Source organism: Artibeus jamaicensis, unplaced genomic scaffold, assembly GCF_021234435.1.
Source record: "Artibeus jamaicensis isolate MK-2021 breed Jamaican fruit bat unplaced genomic scaffold, CSHL_Jam_final contig_444, whole genome shotgun sequence".
Classification (NCBI taxonomy): Eukaryota; Metazoa; Chordata; class Mammalia; order Chiroptera; family Phyllostomidae; genus Artibeus; species Artibeus jamaicensis.
The window spans coordinates 464,764-485,184 of record NW_026521831.1 but is presented as its reverse complement, the minus strand read 5'-3'; the positions used below and the strand labels follow the sequence as shown (position 1 = coordinate 485,184).

The window sequence follows — 20,421 nt, the reverse complement described above, 5'->3', positions numbered from 1 at the left end:
AGGCACACTGTGCTGGACAGTCCTTGGCTCCGTGCTGAGCCAGATCCTCCCCCTGGATGGCCGTGGAGGGGGCTCTGACCACCCACGGTGCCTGCATCCCCCCACCTGGTGCCTACAGCCTGCACCTTCCCTCCCAAGGCCAGTCATGGCCCCCCTTCAGCTACAGGGACGACCTAGAAGCCAGAGGGACAAGTGTCCAGCATGGGGGGGGGGCACAAGGCCAGCCACCACCAGCACCTGCTCACTAGGTCACTCGGTCAGCAGAGCAGGGGTCACTTGTATCTCAGCGGTGCCCCGAGCCAGGCCTAGTCCCCTCACAAAGTGCTCCTGGCCCTGGGAGCGCAAAGCCATCAGAAAGAACTCGAGCTCCGCACGCTGCAGCGCGGGCATTGCCAACGCCCAAGTCCGCGGGCCGTGACAAGTGTGGCAACAGGGGTGCCCGCCTTGGTTCCCTCTTGGAGGAAGGTAGGGACCGAGAGGTTGGTCTCAGTGGTGGTTACACAGGCATGCGACGTGTAAGCAGCCACGGTGCACACTCAGAAGTCTCTGCTTCCCCACGTGTGTCTCGGGTGACGGAGGACACTGAACGCCGGTGCCGCCTGTGCTGCCGACCCCCTGGGGCCTCGAAACCCCAGGCAGCCTTGGCGCACCTGCCCGCGCACCTGCCCTCGCACCTGCCCTCGCGTCCAGTGTGGCCTGGCCGCCAGCTTCCTAGCCCTTTCCCTAGACCCGACTTTCCGGTTTTGTAGGTTTTCCGTATCATACATTTCTGTTTCATTAGTTTCTGCTGTTGTTTATTACTTACTATTTGACTTTCACGAGTTCCTTTCCCCTCCCGTCTTCCTTCCTCTCTGCTTCCATGCCTGTTCAGCAGCGGCACACACGGGGTCTGCGTTCATCTGTGTCGAAGTGCACAGCACTTCTCGGGTTGGCGGCTTGGTGTGCCCTGCACCAGCCGTGGAAAATCTCGCCCACTTCCTCTTCGGATGTTGCTCTGCTCTGCCTGCCGCCTGCCACAGGCAGGGACCTGTGCCCTGGGTCTCTCTCGTGATGGGCTCTGCATGCCATGGCTCCGGGTTGGTAGTGACCCCGGGTCCCTTCAGGAACGAGTACAAGTCACCTCCAGAGAAAGGCCTCTCGGCAGCAGCTCATGGGCCAACTCGGCTGATGGGAGCCGCTGCCAGAGGCTGGAAACACACCTGGGGCAGCCCCAGCACAGCACAAGTGAAACACGTCGAAAAGTTGGCAAAAAGGCAAAACAAAAAACAAACAAAAAAAAACCCCTGGCTGGTGTAGCTCAGTGGATTGAGCACCGGCCTGTGAACCAAAGTATTGAGGTTCGATTCCCAGTCAGGGCACATGCCTGGGTTGCAGGCCAGTTCCCAGCAGGGGACGCACAAGAGGCAACCACACATTGATATTTCTCTCTCTCTCTCTCTCTCTCTCCTTCCCTTCCCCTCTAAAGATAAATAAATAAAATCTTAAAAAACAAACAAACAAACCCGTAGCTGGTTAGGGTTGGAAAAGCATCACACTGAAAACTGCAGTGACTGGGAGTAAAATTTGGAAAGCAAACTCAGTAGGAAAGTGCCCGGGTGCAGGGCGCACGGCCACCGAAACAGGACGGGGGGGGGGGGAGCAGGCGCAGGGGCCGGGGGCAGAGCTGGGACGGGCGAGTGCTCTAGGTTGGGTTGTGTCCCCCACAAAAATGGTGTCGAAGTCCAAGCGCCCCATCCTTTGAATGTGACCTTACTTGGGGGTAGAGACCCCACCGCGACGGAGTGAAGGCACGGTCACCAGCACAGACCCTGACGCAGGTGCCTGGTGTCCTCCCAGAAAGGGCGGCTTCGATCGCAGACACGGAGATGCCTGGGGCACCAGCGACTAGCAGGGAAGCCAGGAGCATACCCCCACGGCCCTCTCAGGGAGCCGCCCGGCCGGCACCCAGCTGGGCCTTCCGGCCTCCAGAACTGAACCAACAAATTCTTGTGTGTAAGCCCCCCAGTGCTTGGCGCTCCGTGCCAACAGCCCCCCACAGGCTGGAACACGCCCCCACAGGTGCCGGGAGCTCCACGTGTGCCAGGGAGGGTTTAAAACACGGAGCAACACCCAGTTCCACCAGCGGCCCGGGAGGACGGCAGATACGGACAGGACGCGTCCCTGCCCAGCGACGGCAGCAGGTCCCTCGACAGCAGCAGTGGGGCCTGAAGACCTCAGAGCTCCCACGGAGGCTCTGCCGGTCGCATGCCAGACCCAGAAACGTGACCCTCGCTGATGCAGTTAGAGACATTTTCATGTGGCTGACAGCCGGCCGTTGACCCCTCTCAAGGCAAACAGTGGGCGATCGAGAATTCTGTACCCAGAGAAACTAGTGTTCTGCTTGGTTCTAAAGGAGGTGTTCCAGGAAGGGCAGTGCTCACAGAGGAGGGGGCTGAAATAGAACAAAAATGTGAGTGGATAAATTGGTGAAAGTGGGTAATTCTAAACATACCCTGACCAGACAAAATAATTATAAAGTGTGTAACTTATTTTTTAAAAGATCTTATTTATTTATTTATTTGTTTGTTTGTTTGTTTTTAGAGAGAAGGGAAGGGAGGGAGGAAGGGAAGAAGAAAAACATCAGTGTGTGGTTGCTTCTTGTGCGCCCCCTACTGGGGACCTGGCCTGCAACCCAGGCATGTGCCCTGACTGGGAATCGAACTGGTAACTTTTTGCTTCATAGGCCGGTGCTCAATCCAATGAGCTACACCAGCTGGGGCAGGTGAGTCAATTATGGGTTTAAAATAATGATAATAAGCCCTGGCTGGTGTAGCTCAGTGGACTGAGCGCAGGTCTGCAAACCAGAGGATCGCGGTTCAATTCCCAGTCAGGGCGCATGCCTGGGTTGCAAGCCAGTTCCCTGCAGGCCATTTTCCAGCAGGGGACGCACTAGAGGCAACCACACATTTATGTTTCTCTCCTTCCCTTCCCCTCTAAAGATAAATAAATAAATATTTTAAAAAAATAAATAAAATAAAATAATGATAGTAATAGCGTTGCGAGAACTTGATAAAATTCAGGAGTAACTGACTTTCAGGAGTGACCACTGCGCTGGGATGTTGTAGGAGGTGTGTGTGTTTGGAATGCAAACTAAAGCAGTGAGGAGTGAGATGTCACTTGTACCCTCCTTTAAAACATGTCAGCAAAGACAGCGAGGAGGCAGGGTGGGCGTCCGTGGGGGGGTCTGAGTGCTCATGGGGCTGCCCCCCCCTTTCTGGGAACATCCTTAGAACATCGGGGAGAAAGAGGAGGTGAGGTGAGAGAATGCGGGGCTAACCGTAAAAGTTATGATTTGGAATATTAACTAAATCCTCCAAATCTATTTTTACAAACTCAGTGACTCGATTTAAAAGTGGGCCAAAGACATACAGGGCCTCCCTGGACCGGCCGATGCGCTCGGCACCCCTCACGGTCAGTCGCCGGCCCACGACCTCGGGGTGCCTGGCCCCGTCCTGTGTCAGGCTTGCGTGGGGCCAGGGAGCTCTGCGCGGCCATTTGGACACATGCTGCTGTCACCCTGGACGGCGCGGACCGCACACCTGCCGACGGAGAGAACTGGGGCGGCCGTCCAGCCGCCCAGCCAGGGAGCAGAAGCCACCCAGGCTGGGTCCTGGAGACGACCCCAAGGCCGGCCCAGGCAGCGGGTCCAGGAAGCAAATGAAGGGACCTGGGGGCCACCATTCCTCAGTCACTTCCCAGGCCACCCACCCTGGCCCCTGAATCCCCCGTTGACACTGATCTTGGGAACCGCCACCCACACAAACGGCAGGCAGGTGGCCACCCTGAGGCTAACCCCTGCCCTGAGTGGGAGCTTACGTGGGGGAGCTGGGGCAGAGGCCCCGGCCTTATTCAAAGAGAAGTGAGAGGGCTATTCTCAAGGTGAAGTCTGCAGGGCCACGGGGTTGTGTGTTCAGGGAGCCCCCACTGGAGGGGGCAGGGGGAGGCAGTGCCCGTTGCTGGGGCCGAGAGTTGGCACCTTCTAGCCAGGCCCGCCTCGTCAGACAGGCCAACCAGCAACCCCCGGCTCTCTCCTGGGTGGAGTTCCTACCTGCCTCCATTTCCTGGCATCCCTTGCAGCTAGATGCCGTCATGTGACTACGTTTTATTTTTATTTTTAAACTTTAAAAATCTTTTTCTTCTTTTTTTTTAAAGATTTTATTTATTTATCTTTAGAGGGGAAGGGAAGGAGAGAGGGAGAGAAACATCAATGTATGGTTGCGTCTCGTAGGTCCCCTACTGGGAACTGGCCTGCAACCCAGGCAACTCAGGCCCTGACTGGGAATCAAACCACGATCCTTTGGTTTGCAGGCCTGCATTCGATCCACTGAGCTACACCAGCCAGGGCTATTTTTAAACTTTTTTTGTGACCAAGTTTTAGGTCATGAAACATAAGTCAAAGTGCCGTGGGAGACTTCTAGGAAGTCCCCGGGATAGCCTTTGTGTTCTGCTAGGAACACAGAGGTGAGAGCTGAGCTCAAGTAGCCATTATGGGACCGTGAGGCCGCAGGCCAACCCTTGGGAACAGCTGAGAGCCGGAGGGACCCAGCTCCCACAGCCGTGGGGCCCACACATCGCTAGACCATCAGCCCCTGACCCTAGTTGGTGTGAGAGAGACATGAGCACTCGTACTTGAGCCCCGGTTCCTCGGGTCCCTGTGGTTTGCATCAACCCTCCTAAAACACAGGTCCGTGCCCGGAACGCGTCCATCTCGGGCAGTGGAGGGAGGGTAGTTTTTCTCCGGAGTGGAAGTGTCAGCCCCACCCTTGAACTGGCTGACCCTGCTCCAGAGGTCGTCTGCCGGGAGTGTGGAGGGGGGTTCTCAGGCCTGAGAGGAAGTAACCAAAGGGGAAGCAGCAGACAGGCAGGTGGGCGGGCCGAGGCAGCCGGAGCCGGCCCAGAGAGCTGAGGGCTGCAGTCGGGCTGGAGCCGAGATGGGTGTCAAAGCAGGACCCCCAGAGGTGAGTGCCACGGAGCCGGGGCCCGCCCGCCCCTCCCCAGGGTCCCCGGTGGGCCTGTCCCAGCCTGGGGCCCCCCAGCCGGGCCCCGCACCCTAAGGGCGAGTGTCCTCACCTTCAGCCGAGACCTCTGGCGCCTGCGGGGCCCACGGCCCCCACACAGGGCTTGGTCGCCACCTGTCCCTGGGGAGGGGGGTCTCTTGGTCTATCACAGTCCTGAGCACCAGTGCTGATGGGTCGCCCCCTCCAAACAGCAGCCCATCGGAGGGACACATGGGGTCTTCGGGGACGGAGGGGGCACACAGGGCTTCAGCTGCCTCAGCCGCCCTGGTGGCCGGTGCCCCTGTTCCTGCAGAATTCCCAGTGGCCCTGAGGGGAGACAATACTTGCGAGGGGACTGGGGGGGGCGGCAGGCAGCCGGGCGGTGCCCCGACCTGTCTGTCTGCTGGCAGCACCTGTGGTGTGAGGTGCGGGGTCAGGACCCTCCTGAGGTTGTCCCTGTGCCCTCTCCCCACCCCCGCCCTGTCACTCTGACGACCTGTCCTGTCCCGAGAGGCCGTGGCGTGGCAGCCTGGTGCTGGGCCCCGTACCCTCCCTGGGAGGGGGTTGGCCAGCCCGAGCCCATTGCTGCCAGGCCCTGACTCCCCTCTGGGGGAGCTTCCTAGAAGAAGGGTGCCAGCCCTTGGGGACCCTAGAAGGGCCCCCCTCTTGCTCTGGCTTCCACCCCGAAATGCCCTGGCTCGGGTCAGGCACAGACCCTGGGTTCTACCCTTGTGGCCGCACTGCCCTGTGCTAAGGTGGGGCAGGTGTCCCGTGGGGGGCAGCCCCAGAGGACCCTCGGAGGCCTGAGGCGGAGCCGGCGCTCCTGGTCTCGGTCCCAGGCCCCAGGCAGCACCGAGGGTCCTGCTTCAGCCCACAGCCCCCCGAGAGCACGGTGGGGCTCTGGCTCAGCCCACACTGGGTCCCTCTCCCTCTCCACATGGTGCCTTCCCAGCAGGACAAGGACCAAGGCAGCTCCGGGAGGGGAGCCGGGGGTCAGCGGGGAAGGAAAGTGGCTATTTATAGGCCTGAAACGAGAGCCGAGCTCGAAAGCAGAACCGACTCTCACACTCGCCGCGGTCGTGGTCGGAACAAGGAACTGAGATTCTGCTGCCCCCGACACCCGCCGAGAGGGGACCGAGAGAGGGGAGACACACAGACACACGGACACACACACACTAGCAAACAGCCGGGGCTCCTCCACTTCAGGGTCCCCTCCCGCCGGTCAGAGGCTGTGGCCGGGGCAGCGTGGTGGAGACCTACACTAGTGGGACCCTGAGCAGGAGTGGGAGGCCCCAGGGGCTTGAGCAGGTGTCTGCAGGGTGCCCACAGCCGGGGGTGTCCCCAGCGCCCAGCTGCCTGTGGCCAGGGCTGCAGGTGACATGGGGCCACTCGGCGCAGGTGCGGAGCCCTCCGTGGAGAGCGTTGCTGGCCCCTGCATGGCCCCACCCCATGCTGCCCCCCAGCCCACGGAGCAGAGAGCTGGGCACGGTAGGCCTGGGGCTGGGGGCAGGGGTGGGGCGGCCTCACAGGGCCCGTGGGCAGAGCTGTGAGGGACCCTCTGGGGGCACCCCAGCCAGAGAGCTGCCCAGCACTGACCCACACACTTCTGTCTTCCTGGGAGGACAGCCGGTGACCACCTGGCCACCTGACCTCACCAACACAGTGGGCTCAGCACCCTCCTCCCCACCCCTGCCCATGTGGCCTCCCCCCAGTGGCAGGCCTCGCCCTCCCAGGGAGTGGGGGACCCCTTGGTGATACCTTGTCCAGTTGCAGGTCCTGGGAACCCTGGCCGTGCTGTGGCTCAGTGGCGTGGCTCTCATCTACCTCCTGTGGCAAGTGCCCCATCTGCCCACCTGGGGCCAGCGGCAACCCGCCACGTCCCCGGCCTGGGAGGCCCTGGGAGGGGAGGACCAGGGGCCAGACTCCTGTCAGTGAGTGAGCCCGTGGGGTCTGTGGGGCGGGGGGAGGTCTCAGCCCTGGGCTGTGGTGTCCCGGCACCCCTGTCCCCCCCCCAGCCCTCTGCCAGCTCTTCTCTGAGGATGCAGGCTCCAGGGGGGAGGGCGGCGGGGAGCCCGGAGTGAGGGTTCCAGACTGGCTGGGGTGGACTTGGGGTGCTGTTTGCCGCACACACAAGGACCACCTGGGGGTCGGGACGACCCCCACCGGGGCCGCGGTGTGGCATCCTTACCGCCCCAGGAGCTGTGTCTGCCCCCATGTGTGGAACGGGGGCTCGCCTAACCCGGCCGGCCCCCACCACCTCCCAGTGCCTCCCCGCCAGCTCCATGGGCTCCCCGGGCAGGGGCTCAGATTGGGTCGGGGCCTGGGCCCCCATCCGCCCTGCTCAGGCCCCTCCCTGGCCGGCTGCCAGCTGTCACCCCCCACTGCGGGTGGGTTTGTGGGGCTCAGGTTGGGCACCTGTGCCACCCGGGCAGGTGGCTGCCCCTCCCCCCTCTGGCACCCCGCCCTGGGGCCTGGTCAGCAGCAGCCCCTCTGGTTCGGCTGTGCGGACGCTGATGGAGCCGGTGGTGGGAGGCAGGCTGGCGGCCTCATGTTGGGCCCTGCCGGCTCCACCCCAGGCTGCTCCTCGTGGAGAGCCTCCCCCAGGACCTGCCCTTTGCGGCCGGCAGCCCGTTCGCCCAGCCCCTGGCCCAGGCCTGGCTGCAGCTGCTGGATGCCGCCCAGGAGAGTGTCCACATCGCCTCCTACTACTGGTCCCTCACGGGCCCCGACATCGGGGTCAACGACACCTCTGCCCAGCTGGTGCGTCCCCAGCCCCTGCCCTTCCTCCCACTGAGCAGGGCCACCCATCACTCTGCCTCTGAGCTGGGGGTGGTCGGGGTGGGTCCTTCATAGCGGGGGGCGGCAGAGGGCCGGCCTGGGGCTGCCGCTCACTGCCAGTCTGGGCCGCAGGGAGAGGCCCTGCTGCAGAAGCTGCAACAGGTGCTGGACAGGAATGTGTCCCTGGCTGTGGCCACCAGCCACCCGACACTGGCCAGGAACTCCACGGACCTCCAGGCCTTGGCAGCCCGAGGTGGGTGCCTGCCCGCCCCTCCTGCACCTGGGGTGGACAGGGGGCTGACTTGCTGGCGTCAGGGACAGGGACGAGGACATCGGAGCTGCTTCTGGGAGCCGGGAAAAGCACCGGGACTCCCGTGGGGCAGGGGCTCGGGCCACGAACCCTTCCAGGCAGCTCCACGGGGCCGGGCTACGAAGAGCCGGAGCACCATCCACGGGGTGCAGCACAGGGCGGCCTGTGGGGGGCAGCACGAGACAGCTGGCGTGGGGCTACGAGGGGGCTCCAGGGCCAGTCCGTGCCTCAGTTTCTCCATCTTTAAAGTGGCACGGACCTAGCAGATGGTGTGGGAGGGGAGAGAAGCCGACGCAGGGCTGCGAGCGCTGTGAGGCTCCCAGGAAGCTGGTTCACCCTGCTGCCCCCCCCCCCGACCCTGGCCAGGTGCACAGGTACGCCAGGTGCCCATGGGGCGGCTCACCGGCGGCGTTCTGCACTCCAAGTTCTGGGTCGTGGACGGGTTGCACGTCTACCTGGGCAGTGCCAACATGGACTGGCGGTCCCTGACCCAGGTGAGCCCCGCAGCCCCGCAGGGGAGCCCCCACCCCACACTCCGGGGCTCTGCCTGGGGTCCCCACAGCCCCCACATGAGAGCCTGGGCGACACAGCCACAGTGTTGTCTCAGCACAGCGGGGCCCGTGCGAGGTGCTTCCGTGAGTCACAGGGCGCCCCCCGCCACCGAGCTCACGCTGTGGGGCCCATCGCACGGTCACCCCCCCCCCCGAGGCAGAGTGGCCCCCCGGGGTCCCGGCCAGTGCCGACCCGACTGAAGGGAGGAGCAGTGTCTCCTGCCCTCCTCGTCCACCGGGTCGTGGTGGTGGGCGTGCATTCTCAGACCCCCGGGAGCGACGGGCAACATGGAAGGGACCCTGCCTGTGAGGGGTTCCTGCTGCTGGTGCTGCCGAGGACCAGCCACCGGGTGTGGGCCGTGCCCCGCCTGCGCCCCCGGCCAGCGCCGCCGCTGTCCCCGCAGGTGAAGGAGCTCGGTGCTGTCGTCTACAACTGCAGCCGCCTGGCCCGGGACCTGGAGAAGACCTTCCAGACCTACTGGGTGCTGGGGGCGCCCAAGGCTGCACTCCCCAAACACTGGCCTCAGAACTTCTCGTCCCACTTCAACCGCTTCCAGCCCCTCTACGCCCGCTTTGACGGGGTGCCCACCACAGCCTACTTCTCGGTGAGCCACCGGCAGGGCCCACAGGGCACCTGGCAGTCACCACAGCGCCTGTGGGTCCTCGGGGAGACAGCCGGGGCCCAGCACCCTGGATGGCCGTGGTGTCAGGGGTCGGGGGAGGCAGGCCCAGTTCCAGCCCAGGATGCAACCCTCGCCGCCCACAGGAGAGACAGGCAGCGGGGGGGGGGGGGGGGGGGGGGGGGGGGGGGCCTCGGGGGTCTCCAAGGGCAGTGCCAGGTGGGGGTGAGGGGTTCCACTGGGGCTGGGGAGGCCAAGAGAGGCCAGTGCACCCTGCGACCTCGTCACTCTGCAGGGGAGGAAGGAAGCTGGGCGGGCCGGTCCCAGCGGGCGCCCTGAGGGAAGGGCGCCCCCCTCTGGCCGCGCGGCCGGACGAGGGCCAAGACCTGGGTTCAGGGCAAGCACTCGGCCCAGGGCGCCTGGAGCGGATGGGCAGCCTTGCCTGGCACAGGGTCTGTCTTCCTCGGGGTGGGCAGGGCCGGGCCCACCCCCTCCTGCCTCTGCAGGCAGCGCCTCCGTCTGCCCCCTGAATCCCAAAGGCTGGAGGGAGGGGTGCACAAGGGCTCCCAGGTCAGGGAGCTAAGAGGCTCGGAAGGGGGGGGCAGTGCCTGCAGGGGACCTCTCTGCCTCTCAGGCGTCGCCGCCCGAGCTCTGCCCCCACGGCCGCACCCGGGACCTGGACGCGCTGCTGGCAGTGATGCGGGGGGCCCGGCAGTTCATCTACGCCTCGGTGATGGACTACTTCCCCACCACCCGCTTCACCCACCCGGCCAGGTAGGGAGCCCCTGGGCCCTGGGGGGCAGCCCGTTCTCCCTCCTGCCCGGACCTTGCAGGCAGGGCCCTGGGGGCGCCCAGGGCCTGGACCCTGTTCCACTGCCTCAGGTACTGGCCGGTGCTGGACAATGCGCTGCGGGAGGCGGCCTTTGGCAGGGGTGTGCACGTGCGCCTGCTGGTCAGCTGCTGGCTCAACACGGACCCCAGGATGTTCCCCTACCTACGGTCCCTGCAGGCCTTCAGCGACCCCGCGGCCGGCATCTCCGTGGACGTGGTAAGCACTCCCACCCCGGGGCCCGGCTGGTGGGAGGCACCCTCCTCTCCTCTGTAACACGCCCCCTCCTCTCTGCCCCCAAAGAAAGTCTTCATCGTGCCTGTGGGGAACCACTCCAACATCCCGTTCAGCAGGGTGAACCACAGCAAGTTCATGGTCACAGAGAGGGCAGCTTACATCGGTGAGTGGCTGTGGGGGTCCGTGGCAGGGGTGGACCGAGGGCCCCTGAGTGTCGGGAGCAGCCCCAAGTGAGGGCACAGAGGCCACACAGACCCATGCGAAGGGACCAGCCCCGGCCATAGCCAGCCCGGGGGCCGGCAGGGGCACTGCTCTTAGGCCAGAGGACAGAGTGGCCACGGATGGAGTCTCAGTGCCGTTCTGAGGACCACACGACCAACCAGCCTTCATAGGTGCCCACGGGACCGGGCCAGGCACCCAGCGTCTCTGTCTTGCACCCCCAGGCACCTCCAACTGGTCGGAAGATTACTTCAGCAGCACCTCAGGTGTGGGCCTGGTGGTCAGCCAGAGGCCCTCGGTCACGGAGCCCAGGTGCGACACCGTGCAGGAGCAGCTGCGGCAGCTGTTTGAGCGGGATTGGAGCTCCCGCTACGCCGTGGGCCTGGACGGACAGGCGCAGGGCCAGGACTGCTCGTGGCAGCACTGATCCCCCCCCACCCCGATGTCCCTGGTGGGTGCTGCTCCCCTCAAGGCCTCCCCGCCCGTCCGTCCTCCCATCTGGACTCCAGGCAGCTCCTTCCGCACAGGCCATGGTCAGGGTCAAGACTGCCCAGGCCCAGGGCAGTGGAACAAACTGTTCACTCTCCCCTGCTCTCCAGACGCAACCCCTCAATGCGCCTCCCTCATCAAGGGGACCCCCAGAGGCCTCTGCACGACCCCTGCCAGACTGCAGTCCCGCCCACATGAGGGGCCTTCAGAGCACATCCGCCTTCCTGTCTCTCTGTGCATCTGGCCGGGGCCAGAGTCCACGCCTGACCCCGCGGGGGCCGTGTCCACATGGCAGGCGGGTGAGGGGGCCGCTTGTGTGTCCCCAGAGCCCCTGACTCTCACCAGGGTCACAGCCGCGGGTCCTGCGGGGGGCCAGGCTGTGCTGGGGCTCCCGACCCACAGAATCGGGGGTGATAAATGTGTCGTTTCAGCTGCTGAGGTGTGGTGATTTCTTACATGAGCAGACAACCAATACCCGGGGGTGGGGGTGGGGAGGGGGGACGGGCGTAGGCCCCTGCGGCCTCCAGACAGAAGCCCCGGCATCTTGGGCCTCGACTCGGGGTTGCCAGAGGGATGAGAACCCCTGAAGCCAGGCAGCACCCCCAGCCTGGGGTGGGGGGCGCCCCACAGGGGCCAGGCAGGGAGACAGGGAATTGGAGGCTGGACTGCACAGCCAAAACCTACCAGACGCCCCCTTCACACGTGAGCCACTCAGGGACCTGATGTTGGCTCACTTTCCAGAAGGTTCCATGGCCCCCTAACTTGGATGCCCACGGTGGCACAGGGAGGGACATCCAGCCTCGCCCCCAGACCTGACCGCCTGCTCCCAGTGGACCCTGCCCCCCCACCTCCAGTCCCATGGCTCTCCAGTCTGGCAAGGCAGAGCCCCAGGCTCAGGCACCCGCGGGCCGGAGCCAGGCCTTCAAACCGAGTCTTCCCGTGGGAATCGGGCCTAGAAGATGCAGACAGACTGTTACGCTCTCGCTAAAACTCCATCACCCTGGTCTACAGCAACAAACGTGTATTGTCTGTGTTCAAGGTAATATCCAAAGCCTGTGTGAGCTCTCCCAAGCACAGAGCTAATCAGCTCACTGCCACTCCCGTCTGCCTGTTATTTTCCTTTCCTTGCTTGTACCTAGAATGTAGACACTACTGTTCCGTGTGATAGATAACAAATCTTTCTCTGATGTGAGACCCCCAGGAAAACAATAAAAGCCTGTCTAAGCGAGGGTCGGGGCGCTCCCCTCTTGAGGGAGTGGCCGAGGCACCATAGACACTGCCCCCTTGAGAGAGCCGTCGTGCCTGTTCCCTTTTCCCACACAGGATTGTTGTCGCCTGTGCACTGATTCTTGTTGTCAGCCACAGCAGGCGGACTCTGCTGGCCAGGGTCTGCAACAGCTCAGAGCACGTCTGCCCACGAGCCCAGGGGAGGCGTGACTGCTGTAGGAAACCCCTGCCCCTCATTCAGCACCCACGTGGACCTGCTCCCCCTGGGCTGCTTGGAGGAGGCGGCTGTGGTGAAGGAAGCTTCTGAGACGGCCAAGGGCCCCGCCCACCTGCAGCCCCGAGCCCTCTCTCCTTGCCGTCGGCTGGGGGTAGGGGGGTGCGTGTCCGTGCCCCCCCACACCTGCTGGGGGTCCCCCACGTGCTGGCCCACAGGGGTCTGGACGGACACATGGGCCCCTGGACAACTGCTCCCAGACTCGCCCTGAGTCCACTGTCCACGGAGCCTGGGAGTGGACTGCGTGGGGGCCAAGGGGCGGCGCTTCCCAGGACAAAAGCCCTCATGGCCAACACTGCGGTTCATCACCTCCTTTATTGCCTGGCAGGGACAGTGAGGGCAGCATTTGGGGCTGTGTGTGCACCAGGGGTGGGGGTGCAGGGGTGGCGACCCCGACAGAATTTCCTCCAGCTCCTCTGGCTCGAGGCCCAGGGCCAGCCAGCACCAGCCACACCCTCCGGCCCAGCAGCCCTGCCTGTCACAGGAAGCCCCACCCCCCCAGCTTGGCCTGGCAGGAAGGCCAACAAAAGGGCTAACTGGTTATCAGTGTGCAGGACCTGGGTTCCCAGGAACGTGCCGGCCAGGGAAGCTCCCTCAGCTGGGAAGCAGCGCTGGGCAGGGGCCAGGGCAGCCCTGTGAGCAAGCAGCCGTCTATTCGGGGGTGCGAGGGCAGGTTCCCCGAAGCGTATGAGCTAAGACTTCTGCAGCAGCACCTCCAGGAGCACCGCTGCCCGCCCGGTCCCCGCGTCCCCGGCGGCCGGAGGCTCCACAATGGCCACGCCCTTGCTCTCCGAATTGGTGCCCCAGAGAGCACCACTCGCAGCCTCACTGGGCTGTGGACTCGGTGCTGGCGGCCTCGGTGGGCTCCCGGCCGTCGGGCTCCTCCACAGAGAAGCTTTCTCGGGCATCGAAAAAGGTGACCACTTCTTCCTGGAGCTTCGGCCCGGCCAGGCCCGCCTCGTCCTCCCCAGAGCTCTCTCTCTTCCCGCTGGGCGAGGAGGAGAATCCTAACCTGGGAAATCGGAACCAGCCGGCCTTCTCTGCTTTCCTCGGTGGCTCCGCCCCGGGGCGGGCCTCGGGCTGTGTTTGGACTGGAGCAGGTGGAGCAGGGCTGGGTGCGTCCTCCGTGGGACCACCTGGCGCCTCGCTGGTGGAGGAAGAGAACCCGATGCTCGGAAGCCAGAACCTGAACCGGCTGGAGGGCCGCTGGCTCCCAGGCTTCTCGGCAGCGGCGCCGCCCTCGCCCCGGCTGACATCAGGGGTGAACTCGAGGACCTCCGCGGGCTCCTCGTCTGAACAGCTGTCGGCGGCACGCGGGGGGCCAGGGAGTGCTTCCCAGGCCGACGCAGGTGGTCCCGGCACGAGGACGGCACTCGAAGGGATGATTTCAAACGGCTCCCCGGTGTCCGGGTGCAGAGCTCCAGAAACAGGGTCGGCTCCCGGGGCCGCCCGTTCGGCAGTTGCCGGGAAGCCCTCGGGCGTCGAGGGGTCTGAGGAGACCAGGTGCACCTGTGCCCGCAGGGGCGTCTCCAGGACCTTCCCGGTCAGCAGGGAGAATCCATAGGACGGCGTCTGGATCTGGGAGGCCGGGACCTCCGCTTCCCGCACGATCTGAGTGGAAAAAGCCTCGTGGCCCGGCAGGTCGGTGAACTCTGCCGTGACCCTGCTGTGTATGGTGACTTCGTGGCTCTCAGCCCGAGTGCCTTGAATGTGCACCCTGACCTTAGAAATGGGAGAAGCGTCCGAGGGGAGGTCAAGGGCCGCAGGTTGCTGCCCGGGGACCTCAGCGCCTGCCTTCAGGAAGCTGGTGCCACAGGCACCAGGGCCGTCCTTGTGCTGGGCCAGGACACGGCTGCTGTCCTCATGCCTCGCCTCGCTCAGGGGAGGGACAAAGATGTCCACCTCGGAGCCGGGGGCCGGGAAGGTGAACCTGGGCACCTTCAACTCGGGGAACTTGACAGTGAGCACAGAATCCGCCCAGACCTGCCGCATGTGGACGACAGAGATCTGGGCTGGCATGTCGGTCCTCGAAGCCTTCAGCGTGAGGGGGCCCTCGGGCGGGGAAGGCGGGTGCTCTGTGCCTCCCGCATCCCCTGCTGGAGTCTCGCCCGTTTTCCCGGGAGGAGGTTGTGTTTCGGAAAGTCTCCCTCTGGGAGCCTGCAGGGGGTGGCAGCCTGCGCCTGGGCCCAGCTGGGTGCTCTCGGCAGTGGGAAGCTCACCCGAGGAGGTCCCTGTGGGAGGCGGGTGGGCCTGTAAGCCTCCGCCGTCGAGACTTCGCCTCAGAGCCTCTCCCTCTGCCTCTGGGGGTGGTGGGGACACAGGGGCTGCCGCCCCCGGCCCGCCAGCCGCACCCCGCTCTTTGGAGGAGCGCCAGAAGCTGGGCAGGCGGAGCGAGGGCATCCTGAACCAGCTGTCGTGCGGGCTGGCTGGCATGGTGCCCACTGCTGAGTCGCCCTCCTGGCTTCCAGCCGCAGGCGCTGCCGCCTCCCCTACGTCAGCCCCCAGCCTGTGGCCTGGGCTGCCCTCTCGGAGCGACGGGTCCCGTGCAGGTGGAGGATGGCCACCTGCAGCAGGGCTGGGTCTGAGGTCAGGCCCGGCGAAGCTGCCACCGGGAAGAAGAACCTGTGGCAGGGGGACCTCCGTGCCCACGCTTTCCAGGGGGCCCTCACTGCTGGCCGCTGGGGTGGCATGGGGGGCCACCCCTGCTGTGGAAATGGCAGCACCAACAAGGGCAGGCTCAGGGTCCCCTCCCTTGGAAGGCTTCGTTTTGGGAAGGGCCGGTTCTGGCACAGCAAAGCCAGGCATGGTCCCCTTCCCCTTCTCCGCATCGTTCTCAGGGGTTCCCTTCCCGGGGGCGCTGGGCACACCTGTCTCCACAGCCACGCTCTGTCCAGGGTCCTCTTTGGGCGCCACCTCCTTCTTCAGGGACCGTCTGAAGGACGGGAGGCGGAGACGCGGCATTTTTAGGGGGCTGCTTTTCCCCTCACCATCAGTGTCTTCAGCTGGTCCGGCCCCAGAGGCCATTGCCGATGTCCCCAGGCTGCCTTGCATCCCCTGGGACATAGAGACACTTGTGCTCAGCGGCTGGGTGCCTGGCCACAGGCCCACCTCGGCTTCCTCAGCATCTGGTACTGGTGCAGGGCTGGGGAGAGACACGGCACATCCCCTGGGTTGCGGCTCTGCATCCGCCACTATGGCACCAGACACAGGAAACCCGAACTTGGGTCTGTGAAATTTAGGGAAAGTCACCCGGCCATCAGATGTGACAGTCAGGGCGTGGCCAGGACCTGGGGGGCTGCCCGCTGAGAACAAAGGGACATGCTCCCAGGACGGGAGGTCTACAGAGGGTGCGGAGCTGAGACAGCGAGCTTCCCCCTGGGGCTCGGAGCTGGTGTCCTCCGGCACCTCCACAAAAATGGAGGTTCTGGGGACGGTCACCTGGTATTTTGTAAGAGTCACACGCTCACAAGATCTGACAACAGAGGACTCAGTGAGGGGACTGCCCATATCGAGGACGGCTGAGGACACACCAGGCCAGCCTAGGTGGCGCCCGGGCGCTGGTGGCACCGCAGATTCCCCGACAGACCAGTCCTCGGCTGGCACTTTGGGGGCAGTAGCTGCAGGGTCAGCTGTGGCGGCCCCTGGACCTTCCACCAGAGTGACCAGATGTGGAGGAGACTTTTCAGGGGGAGAGAACACCTTGGAGATTTTGAATGGTTGTTTCTTAATTTTGCTTTTTTCTTCAGATTTGAGGCCAGAGGGGAGCCTACCCAGGTGACCGCAGACAACAGAACGACGAGTTGAATCAACTAAATGCGAACCATGGTCAGGAGAGATCTCATCGGACAAAAAGTCACTGGAACGCAGGTCAGATGAAACTGGAGTCTTACTGGATGACGGCCGAAAACATGGCACCCTGACGTCGGGCATCTTGAACCTCCTGCTCACATCCTGGTCACCCAGGTTGCAGTCGCTGTCCACTTCGGCACCTGGTGAACGGATAACGACCTCCACACTTGGCATAACCTCATCCACAACTGGGACAACCACCTTGCTCTTAGAACCCTTAATGTCCATTTTGGACCCCTTAAAATCCACCTTGGGAATCTTGATGCTGGGCACCCGAACTTTTGACAGATGGCCTTTGACCCTGGCCCCCTCTGCTTTGCCCTTCAGCTCGCCCAGGCTCACCTCTCCCTCAGGGAGGGACACCTCCAGGTCTGCCCCGGGCAGCTGCACCTCAGCAGAGGGCGGATGGATGCCAGCCTCTGGGGCTCCCATCTCGACCCCCACCGAGGGCAGGCTCACCTCCCCCTGTGGCCTTGGGCACAGTCACGTCCACGGACGTCCCCAGATCCTTGCCTGAGGCCGACACGCCGAAGGACGGCATCTTGAACTTGGGCATCTTGAACTTGCTGGCCCCCTCCTTGTCGGCGGCGCCCAGGTCTGCCTCCAGCTTGGCGCCAGGCGCCTGCAGGTCCACCTCCACGCCGGGCAGCGGCACCTCCACCTCGGGGACGGCCACCTGGCCTTTGGCGCCCTTCACGTCCAGTTTCGGGCCCTTCAGGTCCACCTGGGGGCCCTTGATGTCCACCTGCGGGCCTCTGAAGTCCACCTTGGGCATCTTGATGCTGGGCATCTGCACCTTGGGCAGGTGGCCCTCTGGCAGCTTCACACCCAGCTCGCCTGTCTTCACGTCCACTTCGGCAGAGGGCAGCTCGACGCTGATGTCACTGGTCTTGACCTCGGCCTGCACGGAGGGCAGGGACACGTCCAGCGAGGCCTCGGCGGGCTTGCCTGAGGCCGACACGCCGAAGGACGGCATCTTGAACTTGGGCATCTTGAACTTGCTGGCCCCCTCCTTGTCGGCGGCGCCCAGGTCGGCCTCCAGCTTGGCGCCAGGCGCCTGCAGGTCCACCTCCACGCCGGGCAGCGGCACCTCCACCTCGGGGACGGTCACCTGGCCTTTGGCGCCCTTCACGTCCAGTTTCGGGCCCTTCAGGTCCACCTGGGGGCCCTTGATGTCAACATGGGGGCCCTTGATGTCCACCTTGGGCATCTTGATGCTGGGCATCTGCACCTTGGGCAGGTGGCCCTTGAACTTGGCCCCCCTCTGCTTTGCCCTTCAGCTCGCCCAGGCTCACCTCTCCCTCAGGGAGGGACACCTCCAGGTCTGCCCCGGGCAGCTGCACCTCAGCAGAGGGCGGATGGATGCCAGCCTCTGGGGCTCCCATCTCGACCCCCACCGAGGGCAGGCTCACCTCCCCTGTGGCCTTGGGCACAGTCACGTCCACGGACGTCCCCAGATCCTTGCCTGAGGCCGACACGCCGAAGGACGGCATCTTGAACTTGGGCATCTTGAACTTGCTGGCCCCCCTCCTTGTCGGCGGCGCCCAGGTCGGCCTCCAGCTTGGCGCCAGGCGCCTGCAGGTCCACCTCCACGCCGGGCAGCGGCACCTCCACCTCGGGGACGGCCACCTGGCCTTTGGCGCCCTTCACGTCCAGTTTCGGGCCCTTCAGGTCCACCTGGGGGCCCTTGATGTCCACCTGCGGGCCTCTGAAGTCCACCTTGGGCATCTTGATGCTGGGCATCTGCACCTTGGGCAGGTGGCCCTCTGGCAGCTTCACACCCAGCTCGCCTGTCTTCACGTCCACTTCGGCAGAGGGCAGCTCGACGCTGATGTCACTGGTCTTGACCTCGGCCTGCACGGAGGGCAGGGACACGTCCAGCGAGGCCTCGGCGGGCTTGCCTGAGGCCGACACGCCGAAGGACGGCATCTTGAACTTGGGCATCTTGAACTTGCTGGCCCCCCTCCTTGTCGGCGGCGCCCAGGTCGGCCTCCAGCTTGGCGCCAGGCGCCTGCAGGTCCACCTCCACGCCGGGCAGCGGCACCTCCACCTCGGGGACGGTCACCTGGCCTTTGGCGCCCTTCACGTCCAGTTTCGGGCCCTTCAGGTCCACCTGGGGGCCCTTGATGTCAACATGGGGGCCCTTGATGTCCACCTTGGGCATCTTGATGCTGGGCATCTGCACCTTGGGCAGGTGGCCCTTGAACTTGGCCCCCTCTGCTTTGCCCTTCAGCTCGCCCAGGCTCACCTCTCCCTCAGGGAGGGACACCTCCAGGTCTGCCCCGGGCAGCTGCACCTCAGCAGAGGGCGGATGGATGCCAGCCTCTGGGGCTCCCATCTCGACCCCCACCGAGGGCAGGCTCACCTCCCCTGTGGCCTTGGGCACAGTCACGTCCACGGACGTCCCCAGATCCTTGCCTGAGGCCGACACGCCGAAGGACGGCATCTTGAACTTGGGCATCTTGAACTTGCTGGCCCCCTCCTTGTCGGCGGCGCCCAGGTCGGCCTCCAGCTTGGCGCCAGGCGCCTGCAGGTCCACCTCCACGCCGGGCAGCGGCACCTCCACCTCGGGGACGGCCACCTGGCCTTTGGCGCCCTTCACGTCCAGTTTCGGGCCCTTCAGGTCCACCTGGGGGCCCTTGATGTCCACCTGCGGGCCTCTGAAGTCCACCTTGGGCATCTTGATGCTGGGCATCTGCACCTTGGGCAGGTGGCCCTCTGGCAGCTTCACACCCAGCTCGCCTGTCTTCACGTCCACTTCGGCAGAGGGCAGCTCGACGCTGATGTCACTGGTCTTGACCTCGGCCTGCACGGGAGGGCAGGGACACGTCCAGCGAGGCCTCGGCGGGCTTGCCTGAGGCCGACACGCCGAAGGACGGCATCTTGAACTTGGGCATCTTGAACTTGCTGGCCCCCTCCTTGTCGGCGGCGCCCAGGTCGGCCTCCAGCTTGGCGCCAGGCGCCTGCAGGTCCACCTCCACGCCGGGCAGCGGCACCTCCACCTCGGGGACGGTCACCTGGCCTTTGGCGCCCTTCACGTCCAGTTTCGGGCCCTTCAGGTCCACCTGGGGGCCCTTGATGTCAACATGGGGGCCCTTGATGTCCACCTTGGGCATCTTGATGCTGGGCATCTGCACCTTGGGCAGGTGGCCCTTGAACTTGGCCCCCCTCTGCTTTGCCCTTCAGCTCGCCCAGGCTCACCTCTCCCTCAGGGAGGGACACCTCCAGGTCTGCCCCGGGCAGCTGCACCTCAGCAGAGGGCGGATGGATGCCAGCCTCTGGGGCTCCCATCTCGACCCCCACCGAGGGCAGGCTCACCTCCCCTGTGGCCTTGGGCACAGTCACGTCCACGGACGTCCCCAGATCCTTGCCTGAGGCCGACACGCCGAAGGACGGCATCTTGAACTTGGGCATCTTGAACTTGCTGGCCCCCTCCTTGTCGGCGGCGCCCAGGTCGGCCTCCAGCTTGGCGCCAGGCGCCTGCAGGTCCACCTCCACGCCGGGCAGCGGCACCTCCACCTCGGGGACGGCCACCTGGCCTTTGGCGCCCTTCACGTCCAGTTTCGGGCCCTTCAGGTCCACCTGGGGGCCCTTGATGTCCACCTGCGGGCCTCTGAAGTCCACCTTGGGCATCTTGATGCTGGGCATCTGCACCTTGGGCAGGTGGCCCTCTGGCAGCTTCACACCCAGCTCGCCTGTCTTCACGTCCACTTCGGCAGAGGGCAGCTCGACGCTGATGTCACTGGTCTTGACCTCGGCCTGCACGGAGGGCAGGGACACGTCCAGCGAGGCCTCGGCGGGCTTGCCTGAGGCCGACACGCCGAAGGACGGCATCTTGAACTTGGGCATCTTGAACTTGCTGGCCCCCTCCTTGTCGGCGGCGCCCAGGTCGGCCTCCAGCTTGGCGCCAGGCGCCTGCAGGTCCACCTCCACGCCGGGCAGCGGCACCTCCACCTCGGGGACGGTCACCTGGCCTTTGGCGCCCTTCACGTCCAGTTTCGG

The 20,421-nt window shown here is 64.7% G+C and overlaps 2 protein-coding genes across 6 annotated transcripts in view; one reads left to right on the top strand and one right to left on the bottom strand.

The window, feature by feature from the left end:
- The first annotated feature begins 4,890 nt into the window (after nt 1-4,890).
- Nucleotides 4,891-11,505, top strand: PLD4 (phospholipase D family member 4). Of its 5 annotated transcripts, none has more exons than XM_053666134.1 (12): nt 4,891-4,997; nt 6,435-6,524; nt 6,804-6,967; nt 7,613-7,796; nt 7,947-8,067; nt 8,491-8,618; nt 9,080-9,280; nt 9,930-10,069; nt 10,178-10,343; nt 10,428-10,524; nt 10,805-10,892; nt 11,180-11,505. In XM_053666134.1, the coding sequence occupies exons 1-12, from the start codon at nt 4,971-4,973 to the stop codon at nt 11,265-11,267; spliced, it is 1,494 nt and encodes a 497-aa protein (XP_053522109.1). In that variant the 5' UTR covers nt 4,891-4,970; the 3' UTR covers nt 11,268-11,505. The 5 variants fall into 5 exon arrangements, with proteins under 5 accessions (XP_053522109.1, XP_053522108.1, XP_037020179.2 ...); XM_053666133.1 differs by having other exon boundaries at nt 10,805-11,031; nt 11,180-11,269; XM_037164284.2 differs by having other exon boundaries at nt 6,810-6,967; nt 10,805-11,273.
- A 1,375-nt stretch (nt 11,506-12,880) lies between these two features.
- AHNAK2 (AHNAK nucleoprotein 2) overlaps nt 12,881-20,421 on the bottom strand; it is a 31,907-nt gene continuing 24,366 nt past the window's right edge. The window contains 7 exon segments of the mRNA XM_053666072.1: nt 12,881-16,887; nt 16,889-17,683; nt 17,715-17,946; nt 17,948-18,382; nt 18,384-19,232; nt 19,234-19,589; nt 19,621-20,421. Of these exon segments, the coding sequence (XP_053522047.1) occupies nt 13,396-16,887; nt 16,889-17,683; nt 17,715-17,946; nt 17,948-18,382; nt 18,384-19,232; nt 19,234-19,589; nt 19,621-20,421 (6,960 nt within the window). The 3' untranslated portion in view covers nt 12,881-13,395.

Bases quoted from the DNA above. Each gene is read 5' to 3' on its own strand.
- PLD4 (XM_053666133.1), top strand. From the start codon at position 4,971: ATGGGTGTCAAAGCAGGACCCCCAGAG. The intron at 7,797-7,946 runs GTGCGTCCCCAG...TCTGGGCCGCAG, and splicing joins ACGACACCTCTGCCCAGCTG to GGAGAGGCCCTGCTGCAGAA. The intron at 10,344-10,427 runs GTAAGCACTCCC...CTGCCCCCAAAG, and splicing joins CCGGCATCTCCGTGGACGTG to AAAGTCTTCATCGTGCCTGT.